General features: G+C 40.7%; 1 protein-coding gene across 2 annotated transcripts in view; it reads left to right on the plus strand.

Annotated features, from left to right (window-relative positions):
- Positions 1-6,155: 6,155 nt before the first annotated feature.
- OBI1 (ORC ubiquitin ligase 1) overlaps positions 6,156-19,421 on the plus strand; it is a 52,804-nt gene continuing 39,538 nt past the window's right edge. Inside the window, exons 1-2 of one of the 2 annotated variants that reach the window (XM_066236374.1) lie at positions 6,156-6,271; positions 16,582-16,717. In XM_066236374.1, coding sequence (XP_066092471.1) covers positions 6,200-6,271; positions 16,582-16,717 — 208 coding nt within the window. In that variant the 5' untranslated portion in view covers positions 6,156-6,199. Of the gene's footprint in view, positions 6,272-16,581; positions 16,718-19,421 lie in introns of those variants that run through there. The other variant, XM_066236375.1, reaches the window with a different exon arrangement.

A 19,421-nucleotide genomic window follows, 5' to 3' on the forward strand; every position in this document is an offset into this window, starting at 1 on the left:
AGGATTTTAGAAAAAGTGTTCCCAAATAACTATGATTTAATTATTAAATTACCACAACTTCAAACCTGTCTTGTGTATGCAGTTCTCAAGTGATTACAGAACTGCATGCCTTGTGGGACTGGCAGTCAGCCCCAGCTGCTGAGGAGTCCTAGCCTAACAGAGGCCTCTTCAAGTTTCCAGGAATAGAAGGCCAGCACTCTAAGGGAGCTGAGTGAGGACAGTGGAAGTAGTTGGTGGAGAAAGAGTGAAGGAAGGTTTTTTTTTGTTGTTTGTTTGTTTTTTAATTTAATTAATTGTGTTTACATAGATTCTAGGGTCACCCTGAATGCATCCCCCCTCCCCCCTATTCCCCTCAACATCTCCCTTTCCCCCCTCCCTACAGTGCCCTCCCCCCTTCCCTTCAGGTTTATCCCAGAGGGAAAGGGGATGATAGAAAGGTGTTTTTACGGTATGATACCCCCAGCTGTTTCGGAGCAAATCTCCTTCACGACCTGTTCGGTTCTGTGGATGCACCTCTTCCTCTCAGTCGAATTTAAATGCTGCCTCGCAGAAGGAGTCATTCCCCCGGAATACCCCACAGGCCTGTAGCCCGTGGCCTCGCTATTCTGAATAGATCCTCCTATTTCTTGCACAAAAACGTAAATTAGTATGATGGTTTGGAAACATCATTCTTATGTAAGAATACACATATATACACACACTTGTTCTTTTGAATTGTAAAAACAACTGCTCAAATAAACTAATATACATTCTAAAATGGTGACATGTAAATAGAGAAAGAAAGAGATAGAGACAGAGCTGCAGAAGGAGTAGGTTGCCAATCAGCCACTATTTGCTGAGATTCACTGTGTGTACAGCAGTGTGCCACATGTAAATAATGGAACTTCAGTTGAGTTAGGGAGGGATTTCTCAAAAATGTGCAGTTCAATAGAAACATCTCTGCCTCTATGCATGGCTGAGGTAGGGGCTCTCCCTCTCTATTCCCGTAAGAATAAACTCACTATGTAACTGGTGACATAATAATACATTTGCCTTCCTCCATTTATACTATAAACGTCACCAGGACAGGGCTAAATCTGTCTTTCAACATTTCAGCTTTAACATTGTCATAGTACTTGACCCACAGTTGTTATTAAATAAGGGCTTATAGAGTAACTACATGTGGTAAAAAAAATAAAATAAAATTGGTTGATACAGATCAGAATTGATAAAGAATTTGAAAGGCCAGGGGATTATGAGGAGGCTGGAAGGGACAGGAAAAGCATCACGAAAGAGATAAAATTTGAGACTTAGTCATAATGAATGGTGTGGGGGGGAGGGAGAAAGAAAAGTCATAGATCAAAGAGTTGAGGATGGTGATGTGGAGAAATGAAGCCATATCTTAAATAACCCTTGTGAAAAATGACTCAGCTGCTAAAGCTGTGACTGGGGATGTCAAGTGTGCAAAGGTGTTTATGCCTTACCTAAAAGAGGTAAAGCAACTAGGCAAGACTCCGGCCAGCTGCTGAGGCTGCCACTGCCCAGTGCAGGATGCTTTTGTGGGAGAGGTGCACTCAGACAGAATACAAATATTCATAGGGCTTCCGTAAATAGGGTGAAAACAGGGGTCTGGTTTTGAGTTCCTACGGGAGGATCTCACCTTGGAAGGTCTGCTCACACCCTATGGGCAGGAAGAAAGAAATGTGCTCTGTCAGGCAACTTAAAGACAAAAACAGCCAGGATCTCGGATCTGGGTTTCCCATTCTGTTACCTTGGCAAATCCCATAACGGATTTGTGTTTGTAGTTCCTGTTAGGATATTTCCAGAAATGATACTTCTCCATTTATTCTCTAGCAATTAAAAAACATTTGTGAAGTGCCACAACCTTAAGTGGAACTAAAAATACTTTTTTTAAAAAAATTACCTTATTTAAAACAATCACCCAATTTTACAACACTTTTAAATATTTAAAATTATAACTTGTTATGTCATAATCCCAGGGGCTAACCAATCATAAGAGCACCCAGAAGAGAAATTACTAGAAATAAGCATTTTATGGTAGGTTAGATAATTTGGGTCATTTATACAGTGGCTCATTACTAGTACAGTGACTGGCACATCATTGATAGTCAATAAAATATTTGTTGAATGAATAAACATAGGCAGGGACATTGTTTGATTTATAGCTGTTTACTCACACTTAACAACTGTGTTTTAGTGGAATAACTAATTACATGTATTTATTTCTTCTGCAACCCTTATGCTGTGATTACATGCAAACTTGATGTGCAGATTCAGTATTAAAACCTCAACTGCTACTGAAGAGGCTAGGATTTGGTTCCAACTCAGCACTGCATAACTCTTGAATGTAAGCTCCATGGAACAGAACTTTGAGTTAGTTGTTCCTTAATGTTTTCAACAAAAACACATTAAATAAATGAATCCTAACTTCCAGCAGTCTATTTCAAAAAACAAAAAAAACGAACGTGCATGGAAAAGCCAAGTTCCTCTGCTGTAATAACAAACATAACTTCAGACATTTTAGCTCATTTCCAGCATGTGAGAAAATGGTACCATGTGAAGAAGACATTCATGCAACTGGGCCAGCACCTCTGATTAATTTTTAATACAACTTTTATGAGTTTTCTCAGTGTTAACCACAATCCAAGTGGGGGGGTGTATAAATTTGAAACAAAACAAAACAAAAGACTGTCTTTCAGGAATGAAAAATAAATGCAATCTGAAATCAATATTTATGAAGTTGTGATTAATTGACTGATGACCAAATGATTACAAAACGTCTGTCTGAAACATCTACTCAAATTTATTAGCTTTGACCAAAAAAAATTAAAAAACAATCTGAACTGGGTCAATGAAAGAATAATGCATTCCTAATCAATTTTTAATAGCACTTAAGATTTTATATTTTTTTAAACTTGCTTTTAAATAATTTATCATAAAAATGATTCTGATTTAAACAAGGGGTAAAAGGTGTTCCATAGCTATTTGATGGTTTTCTCAGGAAAGAAATTCAATTATGACTGACTTTTTATTACTGAATTACTTTATTAATAATAATAGATCTTGCATTTACACAAAGGCATTGGGCCAACAATATCAGAGTGTCCAAGTAAGATCTAGGGTTTAGCTCCAATTTTACCATTAACTTGTGGTTTACCTTATCTGTGCCTCAGTTTCCTCATCTATAAAAAGAAAGGCCTGCATAAAAACCCCTGAAGATTCTTTCTAGTTTTAAAAGTTTATAATTCTAAGGATTTAGGAGGGTTTAGCTCATCCTAGGGCTGTATCTGATAGTCCACTATCAGGTCAGAGGACTCTCCCTCAGGCTACTAAGAAGTTGTAAAAGAAATGTAGCAGAAAGTCAATGGGCCCTGTAATCTTTGTTTTCCTATTGGGGTAATGGCAACGGCAACATTATTTTAAAATTTGGTCAAATAATGACTATTTAGAACATTATTTGTCAAAAAAAAAAAAAAGGAAATACCCTTCATAGAGTAGAGTGAAGGCATAGTTTCTGGCTATAAATCATCTGCATTATTAAAAGCAAAGCCTAGGATTTGGCCTGGAATCAGTCTGGACCTACTGAAAATTCTAATAAACTGGGACAGTTAACAATATTATTCAGATGTGTGTGTGTGTGTGTACTCATCTACAAAGCATTAGTGAACAAAGGAGGTACAATCCTATTTGTGCTTAGCACACAGTAATAGATGAATTAAAATGATTGTAAAGATATGCTCTAGAATGTTAATATTGACTGATTACCCCACAGGATAGAGAGTTGAGGCATGAGCATAGAGGAACTTCTGCTTATTATTTTATATATATTTAGATGGTTTAATTTTCTTAAGATGAGCCTTATTGTTTTTATAATTAGCAAAAAGCTATACAGTTTTCCATTCTGAAGTGAAAAACAAGTAAAAACAATATTTAAAACAGTCTGGGTCTATAAAAAAAGGTAGTTTGTAGCCAAAGGAAATATAGTTTGTGGAATAGTCACTTCATACCAGATACTAGATAAATCAGACACAATCCCTGAACTCAAGAAACAGTCTTTTGTCGGGCAAACACATAAACAACCAATTGTAAGCAATGTGATCTGCACAGATATAGATATAGGGACAGCACGCTAAAACAGCACTGAGAAGTCATACAATGATAGTCAATGTATAAAGAGATGTTGGAAATATACTAGATTCTAATATTCTTCTTAAAATGTTGGTTATGACTTTAAAAATTATCTTTGTGACTGAGTGTTAACACCAATTACCAGAAAAATTAACAAGAAATGAATTTGTCCCAGCAGCAATAAAAAGATCTTTTAAAAAGAATTGTTTTCAACACATCTCCTCCCTGCACTGTTTCCAGGCATGGATGTGGAGGCAGAACATTCTCAGACCTACATGCCACTCAGAGGATGGGAATAACAGGCCCTAAAATACCATCTTTGGTATCAGAAAGGTGAGAACAGGGAATGGACAAGATGAAAATATGGAAAAACACAGTATTATGAGGAAAGGAACACAGTAATGGGGAAACTTGAATGGCAGTGGGTAATGGTATGGATCTTCTTCACTCTGAAGCCTGAGATCTTTAGCCAGGAATGTGAATTCTAGTCCCTGTCTAAATATGACTACAACAGCCAGGAAATAGCCAAACCGGATGACTATTATGCCAGGCACTCTGAAAAAATGAGCATTAAACAGACAATCAATATGGCTATTTTCCCAGTTCTCCACTTCTAGCACATGGTAGTCTCCTATTCCCAGGCGATGAAGATACTGAGCTGTTTGGAAGAATTCTGTCACCTGTTAGCTTATTTTGAACTGGACTTGGGTTTCTTCAAGTGAACTACTAGTGGATCCAATCTCATTATTGTCTGTTCCTTATATATATAGACCTGATAGTAAGCATACACTGCATTGACATCTCTGAACACACACACACACACACACACACACACACACACACACCCTACTTCATTAACCAGGAAGCTAAGAAACAGAGGTTAAATAAATTGTCTGAAGCCAGCTGAGCTAGGAAATTGTTTCCACAAGGATTTCTACCTTCACCGTCCAGATCCAGAACCTCTTTAACAACGAGGCAGTTTATTGTAATTTATACTGCATCTTTTTCTGAAAGATTATTAAAAGTAATTCCATTGTTTTGTTTCTAAATCTCCTTCTTCACAGAGTGTATTTGCATAAATTGATCACACTGGCTCTTACTCACTTAAAGCTGCAGCTAAATCCCAAATCTGTTATAGTCAAAATTCATTTAGGAACTTTCAGAGTTTTCTTTTTCATTAGAAGAAAATGGAAATTTATAACCTCATGCATTCTTCTTCGGAGTTCAACAGCACAGTGGTACATTTCATTTCCAACTGTGCACCTGAAATGAACTTTTTAAACGCTTTAAACTCAAGTGCTTTGGGGGAGTGTGGTTCACACTCCGCAGCTTTCTCACCTGTGGATGTAAATCAGAGTCTGTAGCTGAGACTCTCAAACTTCATTTTAGATAGAAACCACAGAAAGTCCAGCAGGGAAAGCGTGTCTTCAGAAAAAGCTGCGATTAAGTGTACCCACAACGTCTTAGACACAGATAAAGAGATAGATGATCAATGTGTTGATTTTAAATGACATTACATCGTTTACAAATAGAAAGAGAGCTATGAGTGGCAGAAAGTTGTTTTGAAAAATTAAAATGTAGAGATCTTTTCTCCTGTTTTGACTGCACCGTGTGTGGTGCAGACTGAGCAGTGCTTTAATCTTTAGACAGAACCTCCCCCCGCCCCCATTCTACCCTCCCGGAAAGATTCAGGGGTTTAAAACCGCCTTTATTTATCTTCCTCTCCTCTCAACACTATTACTCTTTCCTTTAAACTTTAAAGATCCTCGATCCCTGTAATAAATATCCTTCCTTTCCATTTTCAGAAATCTTGCAGCTCTTGAACAGAGGAAAGTTGTTTTTTGTTGTTGTTGTTGTTGTTTGTTTGTTTGCTTGCTTTTCTTAATGAAAGAAATGAAGGAAGGAAAGGGGAAATTCTGCAAGACCGCGCGTTTCAAAAGCGCGTTTTCGTTTCCTCTCCCGGCGGGCTCTGGCCCTGCCGGGCTGCCGTAGCCGGCCTCGCGCTGCCCCAGTCGCTGCAAGGAGTCGCAGTCGGCGGGACTTCCGTGTTGGCGGGATTCTGAACGCTGCCATGGCTCAGACCGTGCAGAACGTTACATTGTCGCTCACTCTGCCCATCACGTGCCACATTTGCTTGGGGAAGGTAATGGGTAATTCCGGGCACAGCTACGAAACGGGATCGGGTATGAAGTCGCTCTCCGAGGCCGAGTGCGGTCTCCGCGTGCAGCGGGCACTGGCGTGCAGCGCCGAGATGGGTGAAGACGCTCACACGCGTCCTCCTGCTGCGATGGGAGGCCGCGTCCTGGGGGACCCAGAGCGCGCGGTGATTAATGGGTTCATCCGTGCGCCTCCCGAAGGAGGATGACAGCGGCCTGGGGTCTGCAGGGAGGGCGATGAGGCGGCTGTGCCACCGCCCGCGGCCTCCCCCGGCCAAAGCCGGCGTCGCTGGCGGCTGGGTCCAAAGCGGTACCCAGCAGTGTTCTACGCTTCTGTGCAACGCGTGTGGCGTGCAGTGAAGTCCCTGAAAGCACATTTCCTGGAGACCTCACTTAAGAATTCTTCGTCCCTTCCTCACCTAGAGTGTCCCTATTCTTGGGCCTACTGGGGAATATTTCCCATTCCCCAGGTCCTTCTTTTTTGCTTAACCCAGCCTTGAGAGCCCTGTGCGCTGGGTTCAGCATTCGGAAAGGGAATAGCACGTGCCCCTGAGGGCTGTTTAGAATGAGAGGCGCGGTCTTTAATTTCAAGGACGGACCAGTCACGAGATAGAATACCCTTTGTCATGCAAGAGGTACCTAAAGTGTGTGTGAAACAAGGTGGAGAAAGCAGTTTTGAATTCGATACGGAATTTTAAGTATTCTGATGCATTGGTCTCCTCTTTCCTTTCCGTTTGTGCCTCTCTTTTCGGTTTTTAAAAGAATATTTCTTCACCATGTTGATACAGAAGGAAGAAAGTGTGAACAATTAGATTTTTTTCCACCCTGAAGTGTTATCACATTTGTGTTGTGGTGTGTGTGTGTGTGTGTGTGTGTGTGTGTGTGTGTGTTTACCCCCAAGTGCAAACTGAACCTACAGTTGCAGGCTTAGAATTGTTAAATATAAATTTCATAGAGCAAATATTTGAGTGCCAGCCAATAAGATCAACTGCTTTAGGTTGTTTGGGGTTCAGAGTGAATTTACTGAGTTCAAGAAATACTGTAGTAGGAAGTCAGGCTGGAAGTAACTAATAACTCTTAATGGTCATCAGAATGAGATGCCAACAAAGTAGCAAATGTGCTGTGAGAGCACATACAGGTTGGTTGATCGATTCTGACTAGAGAGATGAAGGACGCTGTCTTGGAGGGTGGTATTTAACTGGCATTTGCTACCGCTACCTATACAGGGCCTAGAGAGAAGGAGGTGATGTTTCTACTTGGTATAGTCTACATCTGGCCCTTGACATGAAGGTTCCAGAAATATGTGTTAAAGTCTGAGTGCATTTCCTCCAACAGTAGCCTTTAAAGGCTGGTAAAAGTATCTTTGGGAAATAATTTTTACTGGGTCTTAATTGTATAGTTCCATCTAGTTTCCATTAGTTAATAGGCTGTCTTTTGTAAGTGTGTTGAAAATGTGTTCTGCCTGGTTGATTGCTTTTTGTGCTTAACAAAAATTGTACGGAGTAGAATGTAATGATTTGCAGATTACAGGATGTTTTCCTATGCATTTAATTTCCTTTTACTCCTCTCACCAGGGCTGTGAGATAGAGTGGGCTAGTTTCCCTGTTTATTTTTTTAATAAGAAAAATAAGGCTTGCCTGACCTGTGGTGGCACAGTGGATAAAGCATCGACCTGGAACGCTGAGGTCGCCGGTTCAAAACCCTGCACTAGTCTGGGAGTTAATGCTTCCTGCTCCTCCCCCCCCCTTTCTCTCTTTCTCTCTTTCTCTCACCCTCTCTTCTCTCTAAAATAAATAAAAATTAAATTTAAAAAATGTTCTCTTTAAGAAAAAAGAAAAATAAGGCTTAGTTTTCTTATTAAACTGGTATTTGAATCTCTTCTGCTGCCATTTGTCTTGAGTAGATTATGTCCTAAAAATTCACTTTACCTCATCCATAACAGCAGACACTTTTGGTCTCTCTTTTATTTCCCTGTATTAGTTAAGCTGTATTCTAAAATTAAATGTGACAATAAAAGATTAACAATTTTTAAACAGGCATTTTTTTTCTGTCTACTGTGGAGGCAGGAAAGTGTGGTTGAGGGCCTGAGTTCCCTCTGCATGAGTCTTAATCAAGGCTCTTCCACTTACTAGTTTAATGACTTTATAGAACAAGTTAATCTCTTTCAGAGAAGTTACCCGTATCTGTACATTGTGAATGGTGATAGTATCAACACCCATCCTTGAGATTATGGGAGAATTCAATGCCTTGAGATTATGGGAGAATTCAATGTTATGCAGTGCTTAGCATAGTCTGGCACATAACAACACTAGATACTTGTGTATATTCACTATGGGCATGGGGCAGGCCATCAAACTGAGGAAACTAGCCTTTTCTAGTAACTTCTTCCCAGTTACTTTGTGAGGCCAGTGCCCTCACTGGATGAAGCGTTGCATTCCCAGCAGAGTGGGACTTGTTCTGGAAATTGCCACAGTACATTTAAGAATTTGAACTGGTTCCCGAGGACCGTTGCCTTTTGTATAGCTGGAGCAGATCTGATGTACTTGTGCTACTCACCCTTCCCTACACACCTCACTCGTTTCGGGTACTGGTGGTGGCTTGGCTTGGAGTAGCACCGGGTTCCCAGTGTCCCTTCACCCTCCCACACAGCATCTCCAGCTGCCTCTGAATCTTTGTGTCCACCTTGCCTAGCCCTCTTCCAGATAGTCATTCTTGGGCTGCCCTCACCATTTGTCTCAAAATTTTGACATCAGCAATCTTCTCTTTTGATTGTTCAACAGAATTAAGGGACCATTATTTCTGGGATGACACTGGAGTGCGGGATGGGGGGAAAGGTGCATATTACCTTAAAGGAGATGGGGGTGTGGGAGACCTTAAATCTAAAGAGATTGGGATGGGGGGGCAGGAATGGGGGAGAAAGACATAGTGAAGATAGTCTAAATATGCAGGTGGTCAGTGCTTTGTGTTTTGATTACAAATGTAGTACCCCAAATTGGAAAGTTTAGACATTTTGTATTTACCTGCCTCTGTCTCTATTTCAGTCTTAAAGGGGGATTCTCTCTGCCCAGTGATACTGAGAGCTCTTTGGACTAGTGGGCCAGCAGAAATGTAGTAATGATCTAGTCCAAAATATCTGTTAGGTGACATTTTGGTACTGCTGCCAGAATGCTACAGACCAGTTTATCTCTAGATAATTCCAGATATTTATCTCTTCAATTAGGATTCAAGCTGTGAAACCAAGTTGGTGTTGCATGTTGTTTTTTGGCCGACTCAGTGTTTTACCATGAATGACAGTCAGATGTGGTCCACGATTGGTTTTATTAAAAGGTAGAAAGTTACAGACTTACAGGGTTAATTGCTCTGCACCTAGGACTGCCTTCCCCCACAGGCCTATTCCAGTGGAAGAGCCCACTTTCATTCCTGACTTTCTCTTCTCTTCCTCCTCTTCCTCACTAGCCTCAGGAGGCAGTGTCCTATCACTTCAGCATGTTTAATCCACAAGTTTGGAATTGTACCTGTCACTTAACCTTGCCATTGTCATCTTGCATTTTTATTTCATGAGTACTGTTTTATTACCAGACATCTCACTTGAGATTAAATTAGATATAATCTAATAACATAGGCAAATTATGGCTATTTATGAATCTTGGGAAGATCTTATTAAAGAACATTGTGTGTTTTGGTGTTGGAGCAGGATCTGGATTGAAGAGGATGAGTGTGACAGGAATTGAGAGAGGGATAGGTTCTTTTTATTTTGCTTCTGTAGGTTACAAATAAGTAACAGTACTATAATTTGGTTTAGCAATTTTTTCCTCCTGTATGGGTTTCTATACTTCTAAGCTAAATTTAAACCTGGAAATCATTATCTGATAAGTTCTTGGTACAAAGAAATGAGTTAGTCAACTGTTTCAAAAAATCCAACACCATGACAGTGACAATACCAGAGTCTGAACAATGAAAATGATTCTCCTACAGGTGACATTGCCAGTGGCTCTTAGCATACAGAGTCAAGTAGTCTGCCTGGTTGTTCTTGTATATCATTTTGATGGACTAAGTGAAAAGATTAAACTTTTGCTTTTCCACAATGGCCATTGACCTTTTGTTTCTTGAAGTGCTTTTAGAAGCTTTATCTCAGCCTTTCTTTTTAATGCATCAAACTTCAGTTTTATTTTAGAATGTGTGAGGCATTGTTATCCGGTGCTGTAGATGAGTACAAAGATGAGCAGGACACTCCCACTGCCCCCAAGGATCCTCAAATCTAACACAGAAGGCAGAAGGTAATCAATTTTCTTAGTATAGCACAACACAGAAAGAAGTGAACATTAAATCAGTGCATAACAAGTACCCTTATGAGGATGACAAAGACCCAGGCACTTCTAAAAAGGATTAGTAAAGGACTTGTAGAGGAGATAGCATTTGATTTTCATCTTAAAAAGTGGGAGGGATTGGGGAAACTGGGGACCATCAGGACAAATTAAAATAAGAAATGAGAGCACAGCCTGATCAGGTGTGACGCAGTGGATAGAGCATAGACCTGAGACACTGAAGGCCCAGGTTCGAAACCCTGAGGTTGCCAGCTTGAGCATGGGATCTTAGACATGACCCCATGATCACTACCTTGAGCCCAAAGGTTGCTGACTTGAAGCCCAAGGACACTGGCTTGAGCACGAGGTCACTGGCTCAGCTGGAGGCCCCCCCCCACCTCCCGTCAAGACATGTATGAGAAAACAATCAATGAACAACTAAAGTGTCGCGACTGTGAGTTGATGCTTCTCATTTCTCTCCCTTCCTGTCTGTCTGTCCCTATTCCTCTCTCTCTCTCTTTTTTTCTCTCTAGCTAAAAAAACAAACAAACAAAAGAAACAGAGAGAGAAGAGAGTGAGAGATAGAAAAAAAGGAAAGAGTTCAGTAAACAGGGAGCCTTAATTACTACTGGTATTATTATTGGTGAACATCAAGTAGACCTGTGTGATTGAATTGCAGATTATGTCAAATATTGAAACAGCAGATCAAAGGAAATAGCTGTTGGAGAACCAGATTGTATTGCTCTTGAATGCTATACTTAAAACTACGAGCAGAGAGAAACCATTGCTGTTTTGCAGAAAAGCAATGAAAGCTGCTGATTCATATTTTAGAAAGGTGGCTCTGGCACCAGTATGAAAGGTGGCCAGGAAAGAACATTTGGAAGCACACCTGGGAGGGGTCATTACAGTAGATCAGGGATAAAATGAGAAACTGAACTCACTGAGGTGAAGATGGAAAAGAAGGGATAGGTGATAGGTAAAAAGAATATTCATAGACAGAGTTACCATATTTCAACTATTCTTTTTTTTTACATCTTTCTTAAAAATTGATTTTATTGGGGTGACGCTGGTTAACATAATTATATGTTTTAGGCGCCCAATTCTACAACACATCTCTGTAAACCATGTTATGTGTTTGCTGTCCCCCTGACCCAGTCTCAACATTTACAACTCTTGTGAACATGAATTCTTTTTTTTTTTATAAATAAATTTTTATTTTAATGGGTGACATCAATAAATCAGGGTACATATATTCAAAGAAAACATTTCCAGGTTATCTTGTCATTCAGTTCTGCTGCATACCCATCACCAGAAGAGAAATCGTCCTCCGTCACCCTCTATCCAGTTTTTTTTTTGTACCCCTCCCCCTCCCCTTCCCCCTCTCCCACCTTCCCTCCCCCACCCCCCGTAACCACCACACTCCGGTCCATGTCTCTTAGTCTCGCTTTTATGTCCCACCAATGTATGGAATTCTGCAGTTCTTGTTTTTTTCTGATTCGCTTATTTCACTCCGCATAATGTTATCAAGATTCCACCATTCTGCTGTAAGTGATCCGATGTCATCATTTCTTCTAGCTGAATAGTATACCATGGTGTATATGTGCCCCATCTTCTTTATCCAGTCTTCTATTTTTTTTACAGTGATTAAAAGCCTTTAAGCAAACTCTTGGCCAATACAGCAAGAATCCATAAAAGAGTAGTGTCCTTAACATGTTCACCAAGTCCAAGTTGGCCCCATCACCATGCCAAATCCCTGAGAAATGCAACCCAACCACAGTTCAGTCTGTTAGGAGCTGTCACAGGGAGCAGGAGTCCAGGAAAAGTCCACACAGGAAAAGTTCGCACGGCACTGGAATTGTTGTCACCATTCTATACTTTGCAGCTCATGTCCAAGTCCCAATGACCGCTGCTTCTAGCTGGTAGTGATTCAGGTAGACTGGAAAAGCCATTTGCAGCATGTGTGGAGATGGAGCTTCTGTTCTCCTCTGCCTGGAGAGTTGAGAACTATTCTGAGGTGTACTTTTAATCCACATTATAACATCTCTGAAACCTGGTTGTATCTTACAAGTGATGGCATCTTAGAGTTGCATTTGGCAGCATTTTTCATTCATTTTACTTATTGAAGCATCTTAAAATTTTAGGCTTCTTAGACTTGATAAATGATACTAGGATTTGGTGACAGATTGGATGTTGAGGAGAAGTAAAAAGAATGAGTTGGAGACAGCTCTGAGGGGGTGAGGATTGTTGCCATTAGTTTAGACAAGAGGGAGTGCAGGAAGAATGAGTATGTGGAGGAGGCCAAGTTTGGTTTTGGATATGTTATGGAGAAGGCAGCTACAAGATCCTTACATGCATTTGGCTACGGGGCAAGTGGATATAGCAATATTGTTACCTTTCCATCCCTGTGTTTGTTTGAGGTATTGCTATCTGGAAGTCTTTGCACTTCCGTCTTTACACTAGAAATCTTAAGCAACACTGAATGAAAAGTGTACTAGGTTAAACTACAGTTGTCAGAGGCAGAAACTGATGCCCCTTGTAACTAAAGGGCTTATCCAAGGTCAAACACTTCGGTAAGTGGCAGAGCTGGAGTTGGCCCCAGGTTAATTTCGCAATGCCTAAGCTCTGCCACTTACTGAGGGCCAGTGATAGGATTCTCAGAAGTTGTCACCATAGAAAATATGTTAACACCACGAGATACATGAGATTAAGAGAGAAAAAGAACTGTCAAATACCATGGCCCGAGACAAAACATTAGAGAAAGAAGCTGTACCACCTCCAGTCTCTGACCCTCTTCCCATCACACCTACTCTCGGCAATACTTCAGCTTGGCCCAGGCCCATCCATTGACTCTATGACTCTCTCTCTTTTTCACTGTCATTACCATTCAAGTACTCATTTCCCTTATTAACCAGAGCCATTTATTATCATCAGTCCCTTGTCTCTCTCTTCCTCCTTGGCAAAACTTCAACTCATTTATTTATACTTCCTGCCTGAACATGAGTCGCTAAAGTTGGTAAGAAAAATACACACCTGTGTTAATAGGTCTTTACAGTCAAAACCACAGACCTCAAATAGGCACTCAACAGTGTTTGGCAATCTTGCTACATGTCCCTAGTAAATTTACTTTCTCACTTTTCAAAATAACTGCTTTATTCTTTTTTCTCAAGTTGATGCCCCTCTTCGCTTCTTACTTTCGGTTGGTAACCTCACCTCATTTAATGACAAAATATAAGCAATTAGGACAGTTGCAATATAGTTCTCTAATATTCCTATCAACCGATTTTCCAAACACTTTGTGTTGGTTTTCCCACCCTTGGTTTTTCCTTTTGTAACAATGGAAGACAGATGTTCACTCCTCTCTAAGCCAAGTCTCCTCCTTGTGCTTTGGATCTCATTCTCTTTACATCCTAGGAACTTGGCTATGTGTGGCGCCAACCCCTCTCTCTCAGGTGAAGAGAGGGCTGAGTCCCACAAAGACCACCCCCTTCAGAAGCCAGTCCCAAGTGCAGCTGGTTACCAGTACCTTCTGACTGACTGGCTGACTGTAAATCGACCCCCTCCATGAGTTTGATTAATTTTCTAAGACAGCTCATAGAGCTTAAAAAACCCTGTTTACCTACTAAATGACTGATTTATTATAAAGGGTGTTAAAGGAAACAGATCAGTAGCCAGATGAAGAGATATAAAGGGTGAGCTCTTAAACAAAGGAACGTCTGTCCCTGTGGAGCTCGGGGCCGCCTGGTGGCATGTGGATCCTCTTTGGTTCCCTGAGAAAGGGCTGACAGGCTGCCCTTTTAGGTTTTTATGGAGGCTTCATGACTAGTCATTATTGACTGAGTTTTGGGCCATTTTTGACTGATCAGCCTCAAGCCTCTCGCCTGTCTCTGGAAATCAGGAAATAGGACTGAAAGTTCCAATCCTCTGACCTCAAAGTTGGCTCCTCTTGGCAACCAGCCCCCAACCTCAGGTGGGGTTCAAAAGTCACCTCATTAACATAATAAGAGATACCATGTTGCTCTCATCACTTAGAAAATTCCAAGGCTTTTGGGACCTGTGAACAGGAGCAATGGATGAAGACCAGATATCTGAGAAATATATTTAGGTTATCTGAGTGATCAAATATATGTATTTCTAATAAATCACAACACCATGTTCCCAGATAAGCACCCCCTCCTTGCTGTTGGTAGAATACTTTGGAAGATGAGTTTCACTGCTTCATGGTCACCTATTTATTTAAAATAGTCCAGTCAAAACAGTTGAACTGAATGAATTAGAATTGGTTTCACTAAGAGGAAGCTTAAATCGATGCTGAATTATCTTCTCTGTTTAGTTTTTTTATGCTAGTGTTCATAATGAAGGGAGCATCTGAATTTTGGAAGCCAAACTAAGAGCAGAGAGCACTTCGTAGTGAGACTTCAACTGATGACCTGCCTGGCATGGATCACTGTACATCTGACTTCTTTGAGGGTGGGACTCCTTTAAAATTCACACTCATATTCTGAGTATTCATATACTGAGGTGGACAAGCATTTTCTCTGTGGAAAGTGGCTTGTGGCGGATCTGTCTCTTTCTTCCCTCTACTGGACTTCCTCTGCTTTCCCTTGCTCTTCCAGTCCCAATGCAAAAGGGCTCTACAGCAGTATTATTATTATTAGAACAGGAAATAGTGATAATGGCTTTAAGGTATTTTGAGTTCCACAGTAAAAGTACCATGTAAATCAAGTAAAAGCCTAAACATTTTTACTTTATTTATTGTTAAATTAATGCTGTTTGAAAAATATTAAGTTATTTTCCCCTCTATCAAGTTCTCCAACTTGAATTGAATGTTTAATACTGTCTTAATGGCAATTAATTCATCAAACCTTTATTGAGTACCCACTGTGTACTAGACAGTCTTCTAGGCACCAGGGATTTAGAAGTGAATGAAACTAAGGAAGTTCTTGCTCTCATGGAGCCTTCATTCGTATAGGGGAGATAGACAATAAATATGTAAACAAATATATAATATCAGATAGAGAATCAAAGCAGTCTCTCTCTTCTATTTTCCCTCTGATTAAGCAACTAAACACAGTCAAAATATCTAGTTTATCCTGAGCAAGCCACCTAAGTTTTTCACACCTCATTTCTTTCTTTGTAAAGTGTATTTACTCTGTTTACCTTGCAGGGTTATATAAAAACAGAGAAAGAGAAAACGTATTTGAAGCCCTTTGTGAAATATAGGACTAAATAAATGTAAAGTGTTATTATTTGTACTAGTTTAAATGGAGTCAGAGATTTGTGTATTTGGTGTATATCAATATCTGTCAGCATTGTTTGCTATTTAGATTATATACCACATGAGAGTGGTACTCATGCCTGTTAGGGTTATTTTAGTTTTCATGCCTTTGGTTTGGGAGAGTTTCTAGTAAGGTGTCCAGTAAGATACTTAATTGTTGATTGCTGTTGCTATGTAATATGGAAAAATCAATTAAGGGAAGGATTCAAATATCAGATGGGTGCTTGAACTAAATGATCTTTAAAGACCTATTCTGTAAAAGAACCTTCTATTCCTCATTTCATATTTCTAAAATAGAGTAGTTTAAGGAAAGTTATCCCAGCCTTAGTGGAACAAAATGCATTATCTTTTTGGTTTGGAACAAAATGAAACCATTTCATAATACAGAGTGGGGCAAAAGTAGACGTACAGGTGTGAGTACACAAAACACAGTTTATTCCTGTATTATTATTTATTATTGTATTTTCCATATGAACAACTATAAACCTACTTTGCTCCACACTATATGTCAACTTTCGGCCTCTGTGACAGCTATCTCAGCTTGTACCTCTGTTAAACATGGATGAGAAACAGCGTGGTAGCAGAAGCAGCAACTCTGCTTCTACACTTTGTCTGCTGTTCTCTAGACAAGCAATTTGCTTGCTTTTAACTAACCCTATTGGGATTCTAGGTAGGACTATTGCCCTGTACTAAAAGTAATGTTTCTTTTTTTTTAAAGGTACGCCAGCCTGTCATATGCATCAACAACCATGTGTTTTGTTCAGTTTGTATCGATTTGTGGTTGAAGAATAATAGCCAGTGTCCAGCTTGCAGAGTCCCCATCACTCCTGAAAACCCTTGCAAAGAGATTATCGGTAAGGGCCCATTTTATAGTCACATAGACATAGATTTGAAACAGTGTCAAATAGTGTATATTTGGAAGAAGACCATTGAAGACAACTTTCAATGCTGTTATTTTGCCAATATCATACTGGATGGATTGGTCAGATATATAATCTATAAGTGGAGCAGCTGAGGAGCCCAAGGTATTAGGAGAAACCTTAAAGCTTCATGGAATTTACATTCTGGCGGGGTTTTGCATGTCGACCAAAACATTAATACAGTGTGTCCGTAAAGTCATGGTGCACTTTTGACCGGTCACAGGAAAGCAACAAAAGATGATAGAAATGTTAAATCTGCACCAAATAAAAGGAAAACTCTCCCAGTTTCATACCTATTCAGTGCAGTTCGATGTGGGCTCACGCACAGATTTTTTAGGGCTCCTTAGGTAGCTATCCCGTATAGCCTCTACAGACTTGTCACTGACTGATGCCTACCAGAACGGGGTTTCTCTATCAAACTGCCGGTTTCCTTCAACTGCTTATCCCACCGAGTAATGTTATTCCTGTGTGGTGGCGCTTCGTTATAAACGCGCCAATATTCACATTGCACTTTGGTCACGGATTCGAATTTAGCGAGCCACAGAACACACTGAACTTAACTTTCCTCTGTACCGTCCACATCTCGACTGGCATGGCTGTAGGCTGCTCCGCTGCATACACAGTGTTACATCATCATCTGCGCATGCGCACATGCTGCCACATCATTCTACAGAAACTGGGAGGGTTTTCCTTTTATTTGGTGCAGATTTCACATTTCTATCGTCTTTTGTTGCTTTCCTGTGACCGGTCAAAAGTGCAGCATGACTTTACAGACACACTGTAGTATAAAGCAGCAAATGCTAAAGGCCAAGAAGAGGCCCAGAGAACTCAGACAGGAAAGTTAACCTAGCATCAAGAAGGCATCTCATGAAGCAGGTGGCTTTTAAATTGGAGATGTAAGGATGGATAAAATTCCAACTGGTGAAGATTAGGGAGGACATTTTATGCAGAGGGAATAAAGCCTGTTTTTGGAAATTGTCAGTAGTCTAGTTTGGGTCTGACTACTGAAATAAGACTGACAGGGCAAATCGAGGCTGTAGTGCAGAGAATTTTGAGTGACAAATTAAACCAAGGACTTGCTCTGTGGGTGAAAAGAAGGGTGAGGTGGGCATGATGTTTTTTTTTTCCTTTTTTTTGTACTTTTCTGAAGTTGGAAACGGGGAGGCAGTCAGACAGACTCCCGCTTGCTCCCGACCGGGATCCACCCGGCATGCCCACCAGGGGGCGATGCTCTGCCCATCTGGGGTGTCGCTCTGTTGTAACCAGAGCCATTCTAGCGCCTGAGGCAGAGGCCACAGAGCCATCCTCAGTGCCCGGGTCAACTCTGCTCCAATGGAGCCTTGGCTGCGGGAGGGGAAGAGAGAGACAGAGAGGAAGGAGAGGGGGAGGGGTGGAGAAGCAGATAGGCGCTTCTCCTGTGTGTTCTGGCCAGGAATCAAACCCGGGACTCCTGCACACCAGGCCAACGCTCTTGCACAACACTGAGCCAACCTGCCAGGGCGGCATGATGGTTTTGAGCACGGCAGCTACATGATCCAAAATGTGCTTGAGGACTGTTACTCAGTGGATTATGTGTAGGTTGGGCTGTAGTGGAGAGACAGGATGTGAGCGGGTCAGGTAGGAGGACGTTCTGGCCCAGGTGAAACAGATGTAAGTCTGGGTTAAGGGCCAAAAAGAACACTCAGTGCTGTACTAGAGCAGGTCAGGTGGGGAATAAAACTGGAACTAGAAGATCCTTGAAAAAGAAAACATTTAAAGAGCTCTTTTAGTGTAGGAATTTTCTTCTACTCATATAAGTTATTTCTCTTAGATTGCAAAAATGAAAATTTTTTTTGCTTTAGGAGAAATTGAAAGTGAATCTTTCAGTAGCTACGTTTAGGAAGCACCTTTCAGAACCCTGGAGAAGTCATTGTGTTAGTCCCAAGTTAGTGAAAATGGTCTTAAATAAGACGTTCAGCACGGGAATGGAAAGGAAGATGTATGCTAGCATAGAACTAGTGGGACTTTGAACTAAGGACTCTGAAGGAGGACACAGAGAGGGCCCAGGTTTCTTCCTTGGCTGTTGGATGAAGTCTGGTAGAGCAGTGTTTCTCTGCTGTGCTGCGCACTAGAGCATTAACCTCTCTGCCTCTGGTTCTTCTCTACTAAACTTCACCGAGGAACCAAATCTTTTCTTGCAAAATATGGAGATAGATGATTAAAATAATTTGAATGCTTTTTTTCTAGCAGTTTCTCTTCACATCTCATCTCCTGCCTTCATTCATATATGTCTAAGTGATAGTTCATTCATTTTTTCAAGTAAAATAGTTCATCTGTCCTTGCATTTGGATAGAATGTCCTGAAAAAGAACATCTGCAAAATGCCTTTGTTATCATACTGCTAAGAAGTACACAGGGCCCTCAGGTAATGACAGTCTTGACATACCATATTTTGAGTTTATGGTGCTCACTCCCATAAAAACTTAAAAAAATCGAGATGTGAGTGTTTTGGCTTATTCCATTAGTGCTGTACATACAGACTACTGGGTGAACTAGTGTGGTTGCACGTGGTGGAAGAATACACAGTAATGCACATGTGAGCGAGGGAGTGGCATCCCCAGTATGCTTACCTACGCCATTTTGGACTGTTCTGTTTCTGT

This window comes from Saccopteryx bilineata, chromosome 6, assembly GCF_036850765.1.
Source record: "Saccopteryx bilineata isolate mSacBil1 chromosome 6, mSacBil1_pri_phased_curated, whole genome shotgun sequence".
Classification (NCBI taxonomy): Eukaryota; Metazoa; Chordata; class Mammalia; order Chiroptera; family Emballonuridae; genus Saccopteryx; species Saccopteryx bilineata.